This window comes from Polypterus senegalus, chromosome 2 (genome assembly GCF_016835505.1).
Source record: "Polypterus senegalus isolate Bchr_013 chromosome 2, ASM1683550v1, whole genome shotgun sequence".
Classification (NCBI taxonomy): domain Eukaryota; kingdom Metazoa; phylum Chordata; class Cladistia; order Polypteriformes; family Polypteridae; genus Polypterus; species Polypterus senegalus.
In genome coordinates this window covers 256398959-256418234 of record NC_053155.1, presented here as the reverse complement: position 1 = coordinate 256418234, position 19276 = coordinate 256398959, and the positions used below count along the sequence as shown (strand labels likewise).

The 19276-nt window shown below is 36.7% G+C and overlaps 1 protein-coding gene and 1 non-coding gene across 3 annotated transcripts in view; one reads left to right on the top strand and one right to left on the bottom strand.

Annotated features, from left to right (window-relative positions):
• The window catches only part of uggt2 (UDP-glucose glycoprotein glucosyltransferase 2), a 652370-nt gene that overhangs the window by 355788 nt on the left and 277306 nt on the right, over positions 1 to 19276 (top strand). For both annotated transcript variants that reach the window (XM_039745402.1, XM_039745404.1), the window contains exons 15-18: positions 2457 to 2542; positions 7632 to 7767; positions 14496 to 14627; positions 17318 to 17482. In XM_039745402.1, coding sequence (XP_039601336.1) covers positions 2457 to 2542; positions 7632 to 7767; positions 14496 to 14627; positions 17318 to 17482 — 519 coding nt within the window. The remainder of the gene's footprint in view (positions 1 to 2456; positions 2543 to 7631; positions 7768 to 14495; positions 14628 to 17317; positions 17483 to 19276) is intronic.
• On the bottom strand, positions 879 to 1042 carry LOC120524717. Its single transcript, XR_005632837.1, has one exon. It is a non-coding gene; the product is annotated as a U1 spliceosomal RNA (small nuclear RNA).

The following is a 19276-nucleotide window of genomic DNA, read 5'->3' as shown; positions in this document are numbered from 1 at the left end:
AAACCTCTTATTCAGTACGTCTTGTAAGGAATCTAAACTATTTTCACAGTACTGAGCACAACATAGGGACCTAACCTGTGCAGAATACCAGAACATTGCGGGACATAGTCACAGTTGCTTGTCTGTTCATGTTTAATCTTCTAATTAGAATAGCAAAGAATATTGAATGTTCTAATCAATCTTTAAAACAATGTTTTGTTTGAAGTGAACAATGAACCCAGTCCTCTCAGACAGTTTGTTTGTTAAGGGTGCAAAAGATCAGAAATGTCCTCGTTTGTGAGTTAATCAGAAGAATAGTTAGGTTGTTTGTGGTTGGCCCATTAAAAATAATTAGTGATCATCAAAGTATCACTACACTTAGTGAAAGATCCAGACTAAATTTCAGCCAGAACCAGAACCTAAATTAATTTGTTGTTTCTGTCCAAGTCTCTAATTTTCCTTTATTTCCATAAAGTTCAGGTGCTGGTTAATATTAGTAGCCATCTTTTATAGCGTAACTGTGATGATGTCCTGCATCACTTACCATGTACATCACCTGCATGATGTACTAATGAGCAGGAGTTACAAACCAGAGGTGACAATGACAACAAATATAGCAAATGGTGGCACTCACAAGAACAAATAAATACATTTACATTACCAAAATTACATTAAAAAGTCTAAACAAAGATTGATAACAATTATAGACATATTCTAGTTAATAAGCAAAAATTAAAGAAAAAAATGTGTGTGTTTTAGACACAATCATAAAGAGACCATCACAAAAAGCGTTACAAAGACAATACTAAGAATAAACAGTAAAGTCATCTTTCTGACATACAGTAGATAGATAGATAGATACTTTATTAATCCCAAGGAGAAATTCACATGAAAAAAATCAGGGGAGAGCGCGAACGCAGTCCCCCACTACCACAAATTATGCAGTCGAGTTTCCCGCATTTGAGGAAATCGCAGGGGTCAGCACACCCGGAGTGCAAAGGATGAGCCTTGACCTGGGAGAACCACCTTAGTGATCATGGTATCTCCCCTGCCAGGTAAGTAATTGTAGCAGTATGTTACAATTATAGGCTGAAGTAGAGTAGATTGACAACTGTGTCTGACAGTATGATAGTATTAGAATTAGCACAATTGTTGCAAAACAATAACTTTAGAATACAGTAATGGACAAGTCTGTAAAAATGCAAAGGAAAAGTAGTGAATATTTATTCATGGTGTTAATGAGTCATCTAATAGAGTTTCAGGCACAAACCTAGCTAGTGAGTTGCAGAATTACACCATCATCTCATATCCCCCTCCCACTGCACGTCGTCTTTGTTCCTGCAATGATAGTAACACAGTAATCTTCTGAAGCAGTTCCAACACTTTTCTGTACTGCTAGAGCTTTGCTTGCTGAGTCATTCCCCTAGCTTCTCAAATTTACTAAACCTCTTGTGTTTTTGCTGGTACTTTTGGTCCTTGATTTCATCCTTTCCCCTTTTTTTTTCTGTTTTGGACTGATTCATGCTCTGTCTGTTTCAACTGCCTTGGCAATGCTGTTGCTTATTCATCTTGTTCATAATTAGCCTTATTTGCACTCCAGCCTTTGCTTCTTTGGCTATGTATCTGTGTCCTGTAGATGTTTATCTTGATTACATGGATTCACAGTTAATTAATGAAAAGGAGTATGTTTTGCTTTAGTAAGTTCAGCAAAACTATCTGTGCTAATGTACTAATGGAAACTCAATTGAGGATAAAAGTGTGGGTGTTCGTAAAAGTATGAAGAGGTGGTATGGGGCAGTGTGTGTTTTACAGTGTTATGACAATTACCTTTTGAAAGGAAAACCACCTCTAATGCATAGCAAAAGTAAGTAAAGATATACTCTGATATCATTGTCATGAAAAGCAGCCCTTTGGGGATAGAAATATGCCTAAATTGTGGCAGTTATGTTCTTTGAGATTTTTTTATTTTATGACATAGCAAATAAACCATAGTATTTTAAAAGTTGAATGTATTTCAGATAAAACTCTGTGGGTGGGTTGTGTGTGTATTTTGATTGGTTTACCGCATTGTACCTATTGCTACTAAGACAGGTCCTTGTTCTATGCAACTGTGATCTGAAAAGGTGAGTGTAAAAAATAGCTATCGTACACAGAGAGAGTGACTTGTACAGAAAATACATTTCATTTAAAGCATTCTTATAAAATGATTGCAGCTAAGTTCTGTTACTAATTTTTTTAAATTGCGCTGAAGTAGATTAAAGCTAAAACTAAATGTATATATTTTCTGTGAAACTTATTTATGCATGTATTCTCAACTGAAGGAGACTGAGAAGGGAGTAATCTTATGATGTCTTAACTTTAGGCTTCATGCCTAACATACTGTGAGTGGAAATGTGGAGTTCTTTAGCTTCAGCTGTTGTTTATTTCAATGTATTATGTTTCTGTTTCCTCATAAAATGTGTTTATTTTTATTTCAGGTACTTTTTATCAATCCTGCTCAGGAACACACTAATGAATTGCTTGAACTGGCTCAGCGATTCTTGAAGCACAGTGTACCTCTTAGGTAATGAGAATGCGCTTAAGGGGAGAAAATCCACATTTTAAAGGCAAAAAAATACTCTATAAAGTGGTTCTTTTGTTTTGTAGCTTCAATTAACTGTTTAATCTTTTCACAAATAAGTATTTTTTAAAACAACTGTATAAAATTGCAGAAAAATAATGCGTTACTTTTATTACTGACTAGCAAAATACCCGCGCTTCGCAGCTGAGAAGTAGTGTGTTAAAGAAATTATGAAAAAGAAAAGGAAACATTTTAAAAATAACGTAACATGATTGTCAATGTAATTGTTTTGTCACTGTTATGAGTGTTGCTGTCATCAAAGATTTGATTATCATTATTTATTTCGATCAGGTTCGTATTTGGAGGATGTGTTCAAGTTACATTCCGTGTTTGTCAACCGTTGTAAAGATAACAGGTTTCATTCATCAAAGTGTTCACTACACAAATCACTACTCGTGAACCTAAGATGTTTAACAGGCATTCCCGGTATTGACTTGTGGATTTGCCTGTGAATATTTAGCGACAGTGTCTCTATGAACTTGTGAATTTGCCTCCGAGGATTTAGCGACAGCGTGTCTATTAACTTGTGGATTTTTCTGCGAGTATTTGGCAGCAGTATCACAAAGTTGTTTTCGTCTAGCTGCATCAGAAAATGTACCACGACATCTGACACGCCTCCTTTTTACTGTTTTCTCACAGCTTGGATTGCTGCTGTCATAATCGGTTTGAGTTTCATGGTTTTTTAAGTAATACCGGCTACATAATAAAATTGGGGGAAAAGTATAAAAATTACATTTAAAGAACTCTTACTGATATTTTTCTACTATTTGTTGTAATGCTGTCTCTCGACTCAAGCAATCAATTAAAAAGCTCTTTGTATAGTTAAGCCCATGGTAATATGATAAAGTAGATCCAACTGCATTCTTTCAGTTTAAGAGTGAATCACATACTGAAGTAGAAATTAATGGGAAGTTCATTAAAAACTGAAGTCAGGAAGCACTTCTTTATGCAAAGAGTTGTGGAACTCTAGAACAAACTACCGAGACATATATTTGAAGCAGAAACCTTTACAATCTTTAAGAAGAACCTGGATGAGGGCTTGATGGACTGAATGGTCACCTGTCATTTTGTCACATTTCTTATGTTCTAATATTTTTAATTTAAACCTTCGTCCTACTATGAAAAAGGCATTTATAGTGTTATACTGTAGTTGGAAGACTTGAGTTTAAATCCGAGCTACGTCAGTCTTTGTGGTTTTTGCCTTTTCTCCTTATTTCCATGTGCGCTTTTTCTAAATTGTATGTATGTATGTCATGTCCAAAGATGACCCAGTAATATGTAAAGCAAGCATAGAAAATGAATGAATAGATAGAAAACTAATTGGTCTCACAGTAATGACATTCTTTTCAAGGTGAAGTTCATTGACATTTTTAAATTACAAATTTAAGTTAATACTGTGGAAACTAAACAATTGTAAATGTACTGTCAATCATAGTGAAACAATGTGTCATATGTATTACATAATTTTAAACTCACAAAAATGTGCTTGCCTTGATCATTAACTGTGGCTTTTAGAGCTTCATCAATACACAATGTATACCTTCTCCCTAAAACCAATTTATTGTTAGTAATTTTGGTTATTTCAGTCTTTTCAAAGGCACTGGAATTAATAATACTGTATTAGAAATATTGAGTAATGTGCAGTAGTAATACCTTCCTTAAATTAGTTATCAATATAAATAGATATACTAAAGTTCTTAGAAGCTTTTTTACCTGAAGCACATTTTGGTACATGTATATGGGAGTGAGGAATCCGGACAAGAAACAGTAGTATGCTCTTTACCTAAAGAGTCAAACCTAATTGATAAGAGTTGGATTCTTCATCCTAAAGGATAACATTATTCAAGGCATTGTTACACATTTGAATTGTATTTGTCAGTCTGATCTTGAACTAACCATAAAAAAAAAATGTAAGTTTAAATGCTCAAAACTCACCAGTATAGAGCTGCTATCAAAGAAGAACTGCAGATGATAATTGGAGAATACCTATTGTTTAACAGCAATTTTTAGTTTTTTTGCTGTTTATTTAATACATCATTAAGTATCCTGTACATTCATTTGTAAATCAAATGTTACAATTTCAGTGTCTATAAATAATATTTTTACCCTCTCACTATGTTACAAAAACCTGTTGTGTATAATTTCAGATTAGCCATAATTATTCTAATTCCTTTAATATCTCCATATAACCCAAACCCTACATTTTTCTTGCTTCCAAATATGCACAGAGCTACTGTAAGTGATCCTTCATAATTAATGCTAAGCATACTCTGAGCAAAGCAAGTCATTCACAGAATGAAACAATGTGTCACCTTATTAATATGCAGAGGTGTATCAGTTAGATAGGGAATATGTACAACAAGTTACTCTGTTTCAACAAGAATATTGCTGTGTGACCAAAATTACTCTCCCTGGCATTATACTGATGGATTAATTAGTCCGATAACTTGATTACAGTATCTTCAATACACAATACAATAAATAAGAAGGCATTACTCGCTCTAACTTTATTGACATTCTGGTTTTGTTTTTTTAACCTGTAATTTGTAGTAATTAGATCTGAAATTAGTGATTTTGGGTCCATGTACTGGTTTCAGAGTTGTTCATCATTAATATGGCATGAATAAAGAAAATGATCTCTTTTGCCTTTAAACTTGGGGAACCTTCTGTATGATAGCACTACATTTATACCTGACATTTGTTTTATTGCCCTATGTCATGAAAACAGTGGAATTCTTCTTTTTTATTTAATTTGTGCTTAATAAAGTTAGTAAATGTAATAAAATATAATTGTTTCTTGAAAAAATTTAATTACAATTGACTTCAATGTTACCGACAGAAATGATCCCTGAGTTAGAGCAAAGGTTTAGATGTGATAGTTAAGTTCTTGGTGCTCATATACTCAAGAAGTCCAAAATCAGCCAACTGCCTTGCTGGTAAAGATCATCTCATTGTTCATAAGGATCTTATAGAGATAAAAATGAATCAATGTTTAAGTCATCTGCCAAAGCAGCATAACCAGCTGGGCAATTCTCCAGAGGACTAGCACACATTCAGACTCATGGAAGTATATCATGTCGACCCTTCTCCCTAGAGAAAGGCAGCAAGCAGCAACCAAATGTCAGAGCTCTGTCTGATTCATCCAGTTGATTTCACTGATGTCTGGAAACCCTATGAAACATCCATCCTTATCAATTTCCTATTATATTCTGTCCTGCTTTCCTGACATTCGCAATGAGCCCTTTATTTGATGTTGCTTATGACAATGCTGGGTGAAGCATAGAAACTCCCCCTTAGATTAAGTCATATAGATGCCCATTTTGTTGATGCAGATTTGTGTAAGATCATTTAACAGCTGTGTCTTAGTTGAGCACAGTTAAAATAAAGAAAAAATAATTTCGATAATAAAGATTTGTAGTACTGTGCTGCATTAATTTGCTGTCATAATAGATTGCCAGTCATTTCAGAGTTCACCCTACTTTATCAAAGCAGGTTATTTTATCTGTCAACATGTATGAAATTTAAGTAAAAATACAATGTCTGCATTACAATTTGTATTACATTATTTTAAATTTACTGACTCCAAAGTTTCATTACAGTGCCTACATTACACATTAATAAGACATACAGTACTACATCCTGTTCAGGTCATCCTGCCCGGCTAGATAGCAGAGAAAGAAGAAAATTTAATATCGTGATTGACGGCTACTGAGGCGCAGTGAGGGAAAAGTAGTGGATCTTTCACTGATAACGGAGAGGAGATCTTGGCATGTAAGATCAGACACACCACTTATGGGATCATTTATAGGGAGACTGCTTAATAAGAAAGGAGAAATGTGAAGCTTGGAGTAGAAAGGGAAGTCAGGAAATTGAAGAGAGCAGAATGTTTATCCCCTAGAAGCAAATGCAACTTGAGTAGAAGAAGGTAGATTAACAGGAGAGCAGTGTTCTTCTTTTCTGTTTTGACATGTGCTTTGTAATCCAGATAACAAATAGGCGGATAGGGCACCATTTGTTACAGATGTCACATTTACAGTAAAGCATTGAAACTCTCCAGCAACTCAGGGTCCTGTATAGCTTAAATATACTGGCTGCAACAGTATGAAGTAATCACTAACTGAGATAGCCAAATGTTAGCATGGTTGAGATAACTGAGGATGACTTTGATGAATGTTAATCAGATTTTAAAAACTTTTAAATTGTTCCTCATAAAAAATGTAATATCTCTACATTTAATGTAAAATCGAACATCACATTTCATATTATTAGTAGGTTTGTGATTGTTCAAGTTGAACAAGATAGAAATGTGTGATAGCAAAGTAATGTCCTATCAAATGATACTCCAAATATTGCTTTTAGAGAAAAAGGAATTATTGGAATCCCTTGACTGATAAATAAGCAATGCTTTTATTCTAATAAGGACTAAACTAAGGAAACTTTGTCATGCAAACTTTTACATAGGATCTGTTCTGTTCATTTAGCGCACAACCTTTTAAAAAATATTTTCAATTGAGGAAAAAAGAATGAAGTCTGCAGGCAATTAAGAAACTGGTGGAAGAACCAGAGACCAATTTTCCTTATCATTCTTCATTTTGCTGATCTGATGTCTTTGCAGTATGATCCAAAGGCACACATTGTCCCCCTATGTTATATAACTCATTTTATTTACTGAAGATGCCCTAACATTTGCAACATTAGCCTTGCAGAGTCCCACAAATGTTCTGGGACCACAGTTGTAATCTTCATTGTAAAGTATACAAAGTTTATTTTATTTTTGATTATAGAGTATGTATAAAGTTCACAGCCATGCAAATATTTTTGGCACCACTGTTTACAAAATTTCCTTTTAACTTACAATCCTAGTAACTTTTATGTTGAGAATAAGAGCATGACTTTTTGACCCAAACACCTTTTCATTTTAAACAAAGAAACATGCAAAAAATGAAGGGTTCTTTAACTGAACTTTCTTTTTTATTTACTTATCTGAATTTCTAACATAATAATAAGTTTATTTTTTTTTATTTTATAATAGGATTGGCCTTGTGTTCATAATCAACAGTTCAGATAATACAGATGGCCATAAAGATGTTGGAGTTGCACTTTTCCGAATCATCAATTACCTGACTGAGGAGTATGACTCCTCACTGGCTCTTTCCTTCATGTTTTCTGTAAGTATACCTGTAATGCAGAGGTAAATATTTAATAAGCAAATGTTTTTAAAATGTATTTATGTATATTTGATTTGATATGGGTGTAAGATTATGGATTTATTCCTTTGATTTAGATTTTTTGTAATTAAGTCACAACAGTGGTGCCTCTGTCTTTCTCCCTGAAGAGCTTCTGGCCTGCCTACTAGAGATAAAACCTTCTCTGAAATGTTTGAACAACCAATTCAAAACTGTGGGGTAGATTCACAAAGAGTGGAATGCAGCTGGAGTCAGTGCTTCAAGAACCACCACGCACAGACGTAGGCAAGACATGGGTTTCAGCTGTCGCATTCCATGTGTCAAGCCACTCTTAAACAAGAGACAGCGTCAGAAGCGTCTCGACTGTGCTAAAGGCAAAACTGCTGCTGAGTGGTCCAAAGTTATGTTCTCTGATGAAAGTAAATTTTGCATTTCCTTTGGAAATCAAGGTCCCAGAGTCTGGAGGAAGAGAGTAGAGGCACAGAATCCACGTTGCTTGAGGTCCAGTGTAAAGTTTTCACAGTCAGTAATGGTTTGGGGTGCCATGTCATCTGCTGGTGTTGGTCCATTGTGTTTTCTGAGGTCCAAGGTCAACGCAGCTGTCTACCAGGAAGTTTTAGAGTACTTCATGCTTCCTGCTGCTGACGAACTTCATGGAGATGCAGATTTAATTTTCCAGCAGGACCTGGCACCTGCACAAAGTGCCAAAACCACCAGTACCTGGTTTAAGGACCATGGTATCCCTGTTCTTGATTGGCCAGCAAACTTGCCTAACCTTACCCCATAGAAAATCTATGGGGTATTGTGAAGAGGAAGATGCAATACGCCAGACCCAACAATTCAGAAGAGCTGAAGGCCAATATCATAGCAACATGGGCTCTCATAACACCTGAGCAGTGCCACAGATTGATCGACTCAATGCCACACTGCATTGCTGCAGTAATCCAGGCCAAAGGAGCCCCAACTAAATATTGAGTGCTGTACATGCTCATACTTTTCATTTTCATACCTTTCAGTTGGCCAACATTTCTAAAAATCCTTTTTTTGCATTGGTCTTAATTGATATTCTAATTTTCCGAGATACTGAATTTGGGACTTTCATTAGTTGTCAGTTATAATCATCAAAATTAAAAGAAATAAACATTTGAAATACATCAGTCTGTGTGTAATGAATGAATCTAATATACAAGTTTCACTTTTTGAATGGAATTACTGAAATAAATCAACTTTGTCATGATATTCTAATTTTATGACCGGCACTTGTATGTGCACACTCCTAGCAGTACTCATTACTGCATGCAACCCACAGGTATCAGTACAAAGTAATGATAGACAAGAGAGCATGTATCTCTTTAACACTTAATACTTAATTACTGTTTTTATGATTACTACAAACTTGTGTTCAACAGGTTGAGCTCATATAGCACTTACAGGCTATATCTGATTATTATTGGCATTAAACAGGACCATTTTATTTTGTAATCACTCCATTATGAGCTCTTCTATAGCTTTACTACAAATCACTTAGCTCTGCTAATACATCGGAAAATGTTACTAATTGAGATTGTTTTACCAAATCAACAGCATATTTTGCATTAAGAGTTTAAGTATACTTTCCCCATAGAATTTACAGCATCCAAGGGAGTTACAGGTGCCCAGGATAACTCGGCGACATAGCCCTTTTAATATGTCTCTCAATCTCTGTCAGTCTCTGTCCATCCTGGATTTTGTGTGTGCAAGCTGTAATGACGATTTCAGAATCTCTTTGCTGCAGCAAGTGTCTTTGAATAGGATGCCTGTGCACATACATATTAAATAGGCTTAAAAATGCTATATTATATTTGTTTGTGCTAAATATTATTAGTTAAAATGTTGTTTACATTGCATAAAATATTGTTTACATTAATAACCAGACCACAAATCAGTAGTCTGTTATCTTTTCCTACATTTGGCTTCTTGACATTGTTCCCTTCCATATGGCTAACTTATTATCTGTTCATCCCATAGATGTTGTGACTCATTATTTTTCCATCCCGAAGATGGTGTGGGTGGCTTCCTCTTTACTGAGTCCACCAGTTTAATAATTGTGTCTTCAAGGGCCTGATGTCTTTTTAAGTGCTTTTGCCTCCTGTTTATGTTATGCCATTTAAAAATTTTTGTGAAGCAACAAGATCAGACAGCTTTGCTTGTTTCCTCTGCACTCTAATGAGGTAGTGGCCAAGGCACTGAACTGTAAATTATACAGGTAATGGATCATTTCCCACCTGTGTCTTACTGTGTGTCCCTGAGCAAGTCACTTAGCCTTCCTGGCTTCATTTGTAAAACTACTTCATAAATTTTTGATTCCTACCAGGAATCATCATCAGAGGAAAATGATTAGACTTATAGGACTCCAATGCAATATATAGCAAATAAGGAGGGGAGGATGGGTGAATGTGGGGGTGGGGGGATTGATAAGGTGGGGTTTGGAGGGTGTTTGTCACAAAGTCTTATTATTTGCATGTTCTTCTTTTCAAGCCTACATATGCTGGGTTCATGTCCAAATGTCCATTAATGGCATTTTCATTGGATAGCCACGTTTCAGCCTGTTCTCTGGCACTTTTAGTATTATCCTGGAATCTTACTTGCAGTGAGTACAATTTAAAGGTGTGCCTGGTCGAACTTGTTTGTGTGTAAATCAGAGATTGTGGATCCTTCTAACTACAGTTCAATGTTACTGAATATAAGTGTTTTTGATGTTTGCCCTAGGTATACCATTGTACATGCATTACATGGTATGCTATAAATTATGTTCTGTGTCTCTGCTATTGATTTCTTGCTTTTATTATTAAAAAATACTGTGTGCAGTGTGTTTGTGTATGCTAATTTGATGCCTGCTGTGGGCGGGATAAGTGTGTGCCAGGTGGGATTGGGGGGCAAGTTGGAGTTGATTATTTGCTGGTCTCTCTGGTGTCTCCTGTGTAAGCATTGTCTGATGAATGTCTTTAGGCAGCCATTTGATGTGAACAGTTCGTAAAAACAGCGCTTTTCATTCTTTTTAGTCTCCTTGATATTACAATCGGTGCAAACTCTTCTGAACAGAGTCTTAACACATCCTCATTTATGTGATGACGGGTGATTGTTAGTAAAGTGCAATATTTTGTTTGCATAACATTCCTTCCAATAAACACCTGTAATCTAGGTGGAGGCATTACCTCTTTCAATGGATATTCCAGGAAATTGATGCGTCGGTTTATTTCTTTTTCCATAGTAAACTGAATTGCAGGGATTATTGCATTGATGTGTTTATGAAAATCATTCAGTTGATCATTTTTAATATGAAAAATGCATCATCAACGTAGTGTAGTGTGTCAGAGCCACTCTTTCAAATCGCTGCAAAGCTGGCCATGAATGATATATTGAATCTAGTTTCAATTTGCTACAGAACTCACTTTCATTTTAATGGGAAATAGTACAGACAAAAAGAAGGCATGCCAATGGGATCTCCATTATCAGGACTCTTAGCATAGCTAGTAATGCAGTAATCCAATGAAAATGCCATTAACAGAAATTTATGAATCCAATATACACAGGCTTGAAAAGAAAAACATGCAGATATTAATTAAGACTTTGTGACCAACACCCTCCAATCTCCACCTCATCAATCCCCCCCAATTCACCTATCCTCCCCTCCTTGTTTGCTCTATATTGCCTTATATTCCTATAAGTCTAATCATTTTCTTCTGATGATTCCTAGTAGGAATCGAAAGCTTAGGAATTTAAGAAAAAGAAAAAATGATATATATGTTGTGGTCGCCTGAGAGAATAACAGGTTATGGCAAATGAGAAATGTTGGGGTACCAACCTGGCTGCTTGTGCTTACTTCTATGTCAAACAAAAACAAACACACAGTGGCGTGAAATCAACAACAAAATACTGCCTCTAATGGGTGCTTTGCATTGAATGGGTCAAGCTGTGAAGGAGTTCTGTCTAGTCAGTTGCTCAGACAAGAAAAAGCAGATCACTAGAAAGTTTCCCAGCACTGTGTAGGAACAGAAGGATATGTATCAGATATACCTATACAGGGGGTCCTCGGGTTACGACACGAAGTTCCGTTCCTACAACAATGATGTAACCAGAAATTTGGTGTAAGTCGAAACACACCCTATCCTAACACATTTCCAAAATCATAATCTAGAACATAAAAATACAACTAAGCCACAGAAAAAGGAAAAGGACATAAATATACTGTACTGTACACTGTACTGTAGTAACAGAAAAAATGAGTGTAAAAAAAAAATCCTTACCTTTATTCCTTCTCACATCTCAAGTTTTTATGGGAGTGAGCGTTGTAAACTCGAAACGTTGTATGTCGAGACATTGTAACCCGAGGACCACCTGTAGAGTAAAATAAACAAAGGAGCACATAAAAAGGTTTGTTGTAGCCATCCTGTATACTTGGTAATGTCTGGCAAATTGAAGCAGTAAAACAACATGTCTTTAAAGACGTAAGTCCAAAACAGAACTGAGAACTTACAGCTAAGATGGCCTTTATTTAGTTGTTAGGCTTGAAGAGGAGGGCTCAACGGGACCGGCGGTGTAAGTGACATTTTTGATAGATGGTTCATTGAGACCGAAAGTGGACGTGATGTGTTCTTGGAAGCAGGTTCTTTAGATAGTCTGCAGGGGGACAGAAGAGAAAGTGTTAGAATACAGAGCCAATCTCTGGTCCAATGGGGAAACATACTTATCCGAGCCCGTAAACTGTCTTCCATGCACACTTGTTTTTTTATGTTTCTAATGCTGAATTCATTTGAATTTCTACATGGGATTAATAAAGTTTATCTTATGTAATCTAATCTAATTAGGTTAAGTTGTTTTAAGGCCGGTTTTTTAATAATTTTTAAGCACAGGGAGAAAATTAACATTTGAAAAATCGGTAATGTAATAAATTAGCAAGAAAAGCAACATTGTAACAATGCATGGAATGAACCAACACGCAATAGTCAGTGCGGCGCTCAGGCGCGGAGGGTGGAACGGGAGGAGAGGAGAAGGACGTCCACTCACTCCCTCCATCATGCTAGTCTGCTGATTTCTCGTTCAGTATACACTGCCTGCTCATGTGCCCACTCCACTCCAGATGCACCTGTGACTCACATAGACTTTTCATTGCTTTGTGCGGTTTTGGCTGCCTTCCTATATACAAGACACCCGACCACGGTGGTAGCGAGGTGGGAGGGGGGTGTGTACAAAGTGCAGGAGCATCTAAGAAGACGCATGTTTGTCGCGGATGCAAATTGCTGTATGTGGTGTGTTAATCAGTTTGCTATGGTGCACGCGGTCGTGTGTCGTAACCGAAAACTTGTTTTTTAAAGACTGCTCACTTCAGTGTGTTTTAACGTCAGTTGTAAAGGATTGTTTAAAGGATCCCATGGGATACCCCTCGCAAACAGTTTTACACGCTGCATATGGCGATTCACCTCCGTGAGAAACATGTCTCTATGAACAGTCAACGTGGGTCGGAGCTGCATGTGACCTCTACGACAGATGAATATAAATGACGCCGTTTTTCTGTGTCGTCGCGTCCGAGTTGGTGGGCGTGGCTCTATGAGTTGTCGTCGTATCCAATGGTCTTGGAGTTGGTGGGCGTGGCTCCTTCCTGTGTGCACCATAGGTGTCTCACTTGTCGGCGGCTTATTGAATCCACTCCCCTTCCGGCGTGCTTTCCATGGTTGTCTTGCCTTAGTGAATTATATATATAGATTGGACCACAAACATATATGCAGTTGAGCATTTCCTGAATGGACCCTATACAGTATATAGCTGTACTTTGAAGGAGAGATCATTCTCTGCCTACTGCAACATATTACTATGCAGACTTTCTGACTTCACTCTTTTTATTGGACATTCTTTCATCTATACATTTTGATCTCTTAAAAGCCTTTAGAAGCGGGAGGCCTGCACGGCAGTTTCTAGGCTGATTGATTGTGGAGCAAGACATCGCCTATTGAGTGGAATTCCTCTGTTAATTAATTAATCCTCTGTTAAGTCCTTTAGAGACTCACTCTCTGTGTTAGGGGGTCTTGCATTTTTAGTCTTTGTTGATGGTATGTCCTCTGTCACATGCAGGAAGTCACTAGCATCTGGTAGAACTTAGCTGATCCCCTGTAATTGTGTGGGCCTGTTCCAAAGGGTATCATGATCTCTTATTGCTAGACTGCTTTAGGTGGATTTTTTTCCAGGGTAACCATGTCTGCTTTCTCTTCGTAGTCTTTGTTCATTCACACTAACATTTATTATTGGAACTGTGAGTTTCCCATTCTCCCCCACCCAACTGTTTGTTCTAACCTATTGCCATATCTACCCCTGGAAGGTCCTTGCTATCTGGGTAATTCTATGTAGAGTGACTGCTAAAAATTACTAACAGAAGTTTTGTTATGTTGAATATTTCTTCTTACCTTCTTTGGTTATTTTAAGTGAGACAAGTCTATATACTTCTTTATTTAAGTTAAGTTGTTGGATACTTTTCATGTTACTTGGTATAGAGCATCTCACATTCAGTTTTTATATTCTGATTGCTGAATTATGTTTTTCATAATTAGTGAAAGTATGATAGTTTCAAATATAGTCTCTCTAGTTGCAAAACCAAAAAGGAGGATGTTTATATTAAATGTTACAATATATGCTCGAAAGGCGATCATTATTTATTTATTTTCTTTATGTACTTACAGGTATATTCTGGTCTAAAAAGTGGAGAGGTATTAACTATTGATAAATTGATTAAATTCCTAAACAAAAAATATCCTCGTGCAAATGTTGATACAATCATTGGATTTGATTCACCCTATGATAACAATAGGAAGGTGAGTAAACTGGACTCCAGTAACAAATATTATAATTTTTTTAGCAAAATAGTAAATAAAACAGAATAAAAATATAATCAGCTCTTCCTCTTAAAGCAAGGTAAGTTATCTTCTAAAATCTTAAAAACAACAAAAAAACTAATTTAATATAGTGAATAAATTGCAGTTTAATGTTCTGTTAGTGACATGTTAACAAATAGTGTTTTGTAGGGCTCCAGTCGCAGTGGTGCTGGCAAAAATATTAGAGATCAGAAATATTGGATGACAATTCCATAAGCAAGGTTATCTGTCATATTATTCTGTAGCCTGTCAAAGCTCAGATTGTTTACTTTTGTGATGTCTTTTCTTTTGAAATGCACTAAATGATTGGCTGGATTCTTTATCCTTAAAAACAGCTGCTATCAAAATGTTATCAGCACAAATAACAAGTTCCTGAGCACTTAAGTAAAAGAAATGTTCAAAAAAGTACAGACATGAATCTTATCAAGTTAAAAAAATGCAACAAACATGGAGGCTCATTTTGTATGTTGGTCTTACCAGCTTGTGAGGTTGGGTCAACATACAGTGTGGAAATAGACTTCTTTAGTGCTTTAGGTAAAAGCTGTTTCCAGCTGAGTGAAGATTCACTTTTTTGGCCGTGGGTACTGATCTTCAAATAGGCTCGCTCTTTTGCCAGTGTTGCTCCATAAAAACGGTGACGTTCAGCTTTGTTAAAACTGATTCCTAAGCTGACAGTATTTTAGTTGCTTCTCCTTTGTTCCAGCTTACAATATATTGCTGAGAGACATTTGTAGTTGGTAGTTTATGTTATTGATAAACCTGTCACAGATCTAAATCATAGATCTGATTTATACATGGGACTGAATAGCAGCTTTGGATTTCTCAATAAGATTGACAAGCTTTTCTTTTAAAACACTTCCAAAAGAAATAAAACTAAGGATGGTATGTGAACTTGCACCTCTAAATTGGACAGGCATAAATGACTGGGTGTGTGGATGTCTGTGACCAGTGATGGACTTGCACCCTGTCCAGGGACATTTCCAGAATAGCCATTGGCACCAAACCATCTTGAATTGGAAAAGAATCTTACAAAATGTACAATATTTACATACAGTGTATAGTGTATAACTTCATTAAAAGGAGAACTAATGTGGGAGCACCTAAAAGATGCCACAGCGATATAAAGGATATACTTAATGTTCCATGTGTTTTTTGAATAGTCGTATTAGCTCTTTACATTGTATTTTGTGCAATCTTTGAATTATGTGCAAAATGCAGTCAAGCATTTTTGACACGGTTCAAAGTCATTTCTAAATTTCAAAGAAATTGGCATCTTGGTCTTTGACAAACAGTGTCAGGAAAAATCCTGAAAAAAGTAAAGAAAGGTTCTTACAGTCACCTTCTGGGTAGTCTGGGCTTACTCCAGAAACCAGTTTATAACAAAAAAGAAAAAAGTGTCTTAAAAATATGCATAAAGAACAACTGTAATAGAAAATGGCTGCTGTCAGGTTGTCAGGCGTATTTTGGCTCCTTTTTTTAATGGAAAATGCTATTTATCACTTTGCCCACTTCTCAAGACATCCTGAAATCCATGTGCTTTTTTAAACGCATGATGGACCTTTCTGAAAAATAAGTTATTGGGATAGCACAGTTGTGTACAAATGTGGCAATCCTTCCCCCAAAATATAGTTATAGAGTATGGAAGTTTATTTGCTTTTCCTGATGCAGGCCTCATAGCTACAGCACCCTTTTGTAGACTACTATTTTTCGGATAACACTGCACATGCTGTTTATATAACATGTTTTCATTTTGTTTTATTTTTAATTCTACAGGTAAATTGCAAAGTTGATTTCCTTTTATTTAAACCATCTGCTTCTGATTGTGCTGAAATGTTCTCAGACACTTTACAATACTTATATTTATGTATTCAACCATGACAAACTTGCAGCATCTGCAGAGAGTCAATCAAGAGTAGTGCAGAAATAGATATGATACAATACTTCATCTCTCTATATATATAAAATCCATCATCTGTCTGTCTGTAAGTCTGTTTGCTTTTCACAAGAGAACTACTTAATGGATTTAGATTGGGGTTTTTTTTCTGTTACTTGCTTAAACATTCCAGTTAATTTTGTGACTTCTCTGATTGCGCCATGTATCATAGTTCACTTGCAGGAGCGATATATTCGCACTAATCTGAGACAGAGGCAGGCCGAGGGGAGGAGGAAGAGTGATGTCAGGAGTAGGGAGACAGGTGGAGCCCTCCTTACTGTTCTGTTTCACTACTACGTGGGCAGAGCCACGGAGGACAGCTAGTCTTACATAAATATGAACAGAATATTAACTGACAACTTATTAGGAGCTACCAAGAAAGGAGTCTTTACCAAAAAAAGAAAAAGTCCCTGTATAATACGCACCATATGTTAGGTCACTAAGCAGAAATTCCTTCCCTTAGTTCATGATGTACAGTTTTCTCTATAATTTTGCTTTTTTATAATTATTACAGCAGTACTTTTTTATTTGTAAATGTTTGGAAATTCTTTCTTTTAGCACACATTTCCATTTGGCAAAGTGGGTGAGGGAAGATACTGTTGCACTCTTTCTTGCATACAGTTGAAGATAAAAGAAAAGTTGTATGAAATAGTCTTTGCCCTTTAAACTTAATGGTGTGACACGTTTAATCTAACAGGATGGAGGAGACTTTTATAAGAAGAGTGGGTTGGGTCCACTGCCACAGATTCTTTTCAATGGTTTGCCATTCATTCAGAAGGCATTGAATCCTGATGATCTAGAAATTGTTACCATGCAGCATATCATGGATTCAACTAATTTCATTCAGAAGGCTGTACTTACGGTAAGCATTATCTGTTCATTAATTTTCCCATGCTAAACTTACATTCTTCCAATTTACCTATGTCCATATTTGCTGTATCTTTGAGTTGCAGTTTGATTCAGTTATTCACTGCCATGAATAGAATGGATTGCTCTCAAAATGGCACCAAATTCACAATGATGCCAAGAAAAAGTAGTTTAATGACATGATAATCCCAGGATGGGATGAATTTAAAGCAAAAACAGGAAAAAAATTACTGCTGCAACCTCTCTGAGCCTGTCTATGGTTCTTGATCTTCTGTCTGGCAGATGACAATGACAGAAACATTTTTCCACCAGCATGTGCACAATCACTCCCTGCTCTCTATATGTATAGAAAAAATGTTGTAGTTTCTGCATGGTTTGACCAAAATGTATGCAAATACCCTTAAGTTAAAGTCTGCTATGTGCACTTTAATCAAATGTGAATTGCTTGATTTGTATTTCTAATCGCTGGAGCAGACATTATAGAGGACACTATATACACGTGTTTCACCCTAATTGGGACTCATCAGGTATATGCACTTTTTCATCCCATTGCAGGGATCAAACCCCAATTAGTGCACAACATATGTTGTGTACTCTTTGTATTTTTTTGCAATTTGGCAGGTACCATATATATATATACACTCACCTAAAGGATTATTAGGAACACCTGTTCAATTTCTCATTAATGCAATTATCTAATCAACCAATCACATGGCAGTTGCTTCAATGCATTTAGGGGTGTGGTCCTGGTCAAGACAATCTCCTGAACTCCAAACTGAATGTCAGAATGGGAAAGAAAGGTGATTTAAGCAATTTTGAGCGTGGCATGGTTGTTGGTGCCAGACGAGCCGGTCTGAGTATTTCACAATCTGCTCAGTTACTGGAATTTTCACGCACAACCATTTCTAGGGTTTACAAAGAATGGTGTGAAAAGGGAAAACCATCCAGTATGCGGCAGTCCTGTGGGCGAAAATGCCTTTGTTGATGCTAGAGGTCAGAGGAGAATGGGCTGACTGATTCAAGCTGATAGAAGAGCAACTTTGACTGAAATAACCACTCGTTACAACCGAGGTATGCAGCAAAGCATTTGTGAAGCCACAACACACACAACCTTGAGGCGGATGGGCTACAACAGCAGAAGACCCCACCGGGTACCACTCATCTCCACTACAAATAGGAAAAAGAGGCTACAATTTGCACGAGCTCACCAAAATTGGACAGTTGAAGACTGGAAAAATCTTGCCTGGTCTGATGAGTCTCGATTTCTGTTGAGACATTCAAATTGTAGAGTCAGAATTTGGCGTAAACAGAATGAGAACATGGATCCATCATGACTTGTTACCACTGTGCAGGCTGGTGGTGGTGGTGTAATGGTGTGGGGGATGTTTTCTTGGCACACTTTAGGCCCCTTAGTGCCAATTGGGCATCGTTTAAATGCCACAGGCTACCTGAGCATTGTTTCTGACCATGTCCATCCCTTCATGACCACCATGTACCCATCCTCTGATGGCTACTTCCAGCAGGATAATGCACCATGTCACAAAGCTCGAATCATTTCAAATTGGTTTCTTGAACATAACAATGAGTTCACTGTACTAAAATGGCCTCCACAGTCACCAGATCTCAACCCAATAGAGCATCTTTGGGATGTGGTGGAACGGGAGCTTCGTGCCCTGGATGTGCATCCCACAAATCTCCATCAACTGCAAGATGCTATCCTATCCATATGGGCCAACATTTCTAAAGAATGCTTTCAGCACCTTATTGAATCAATGCCACGTAGAATTAA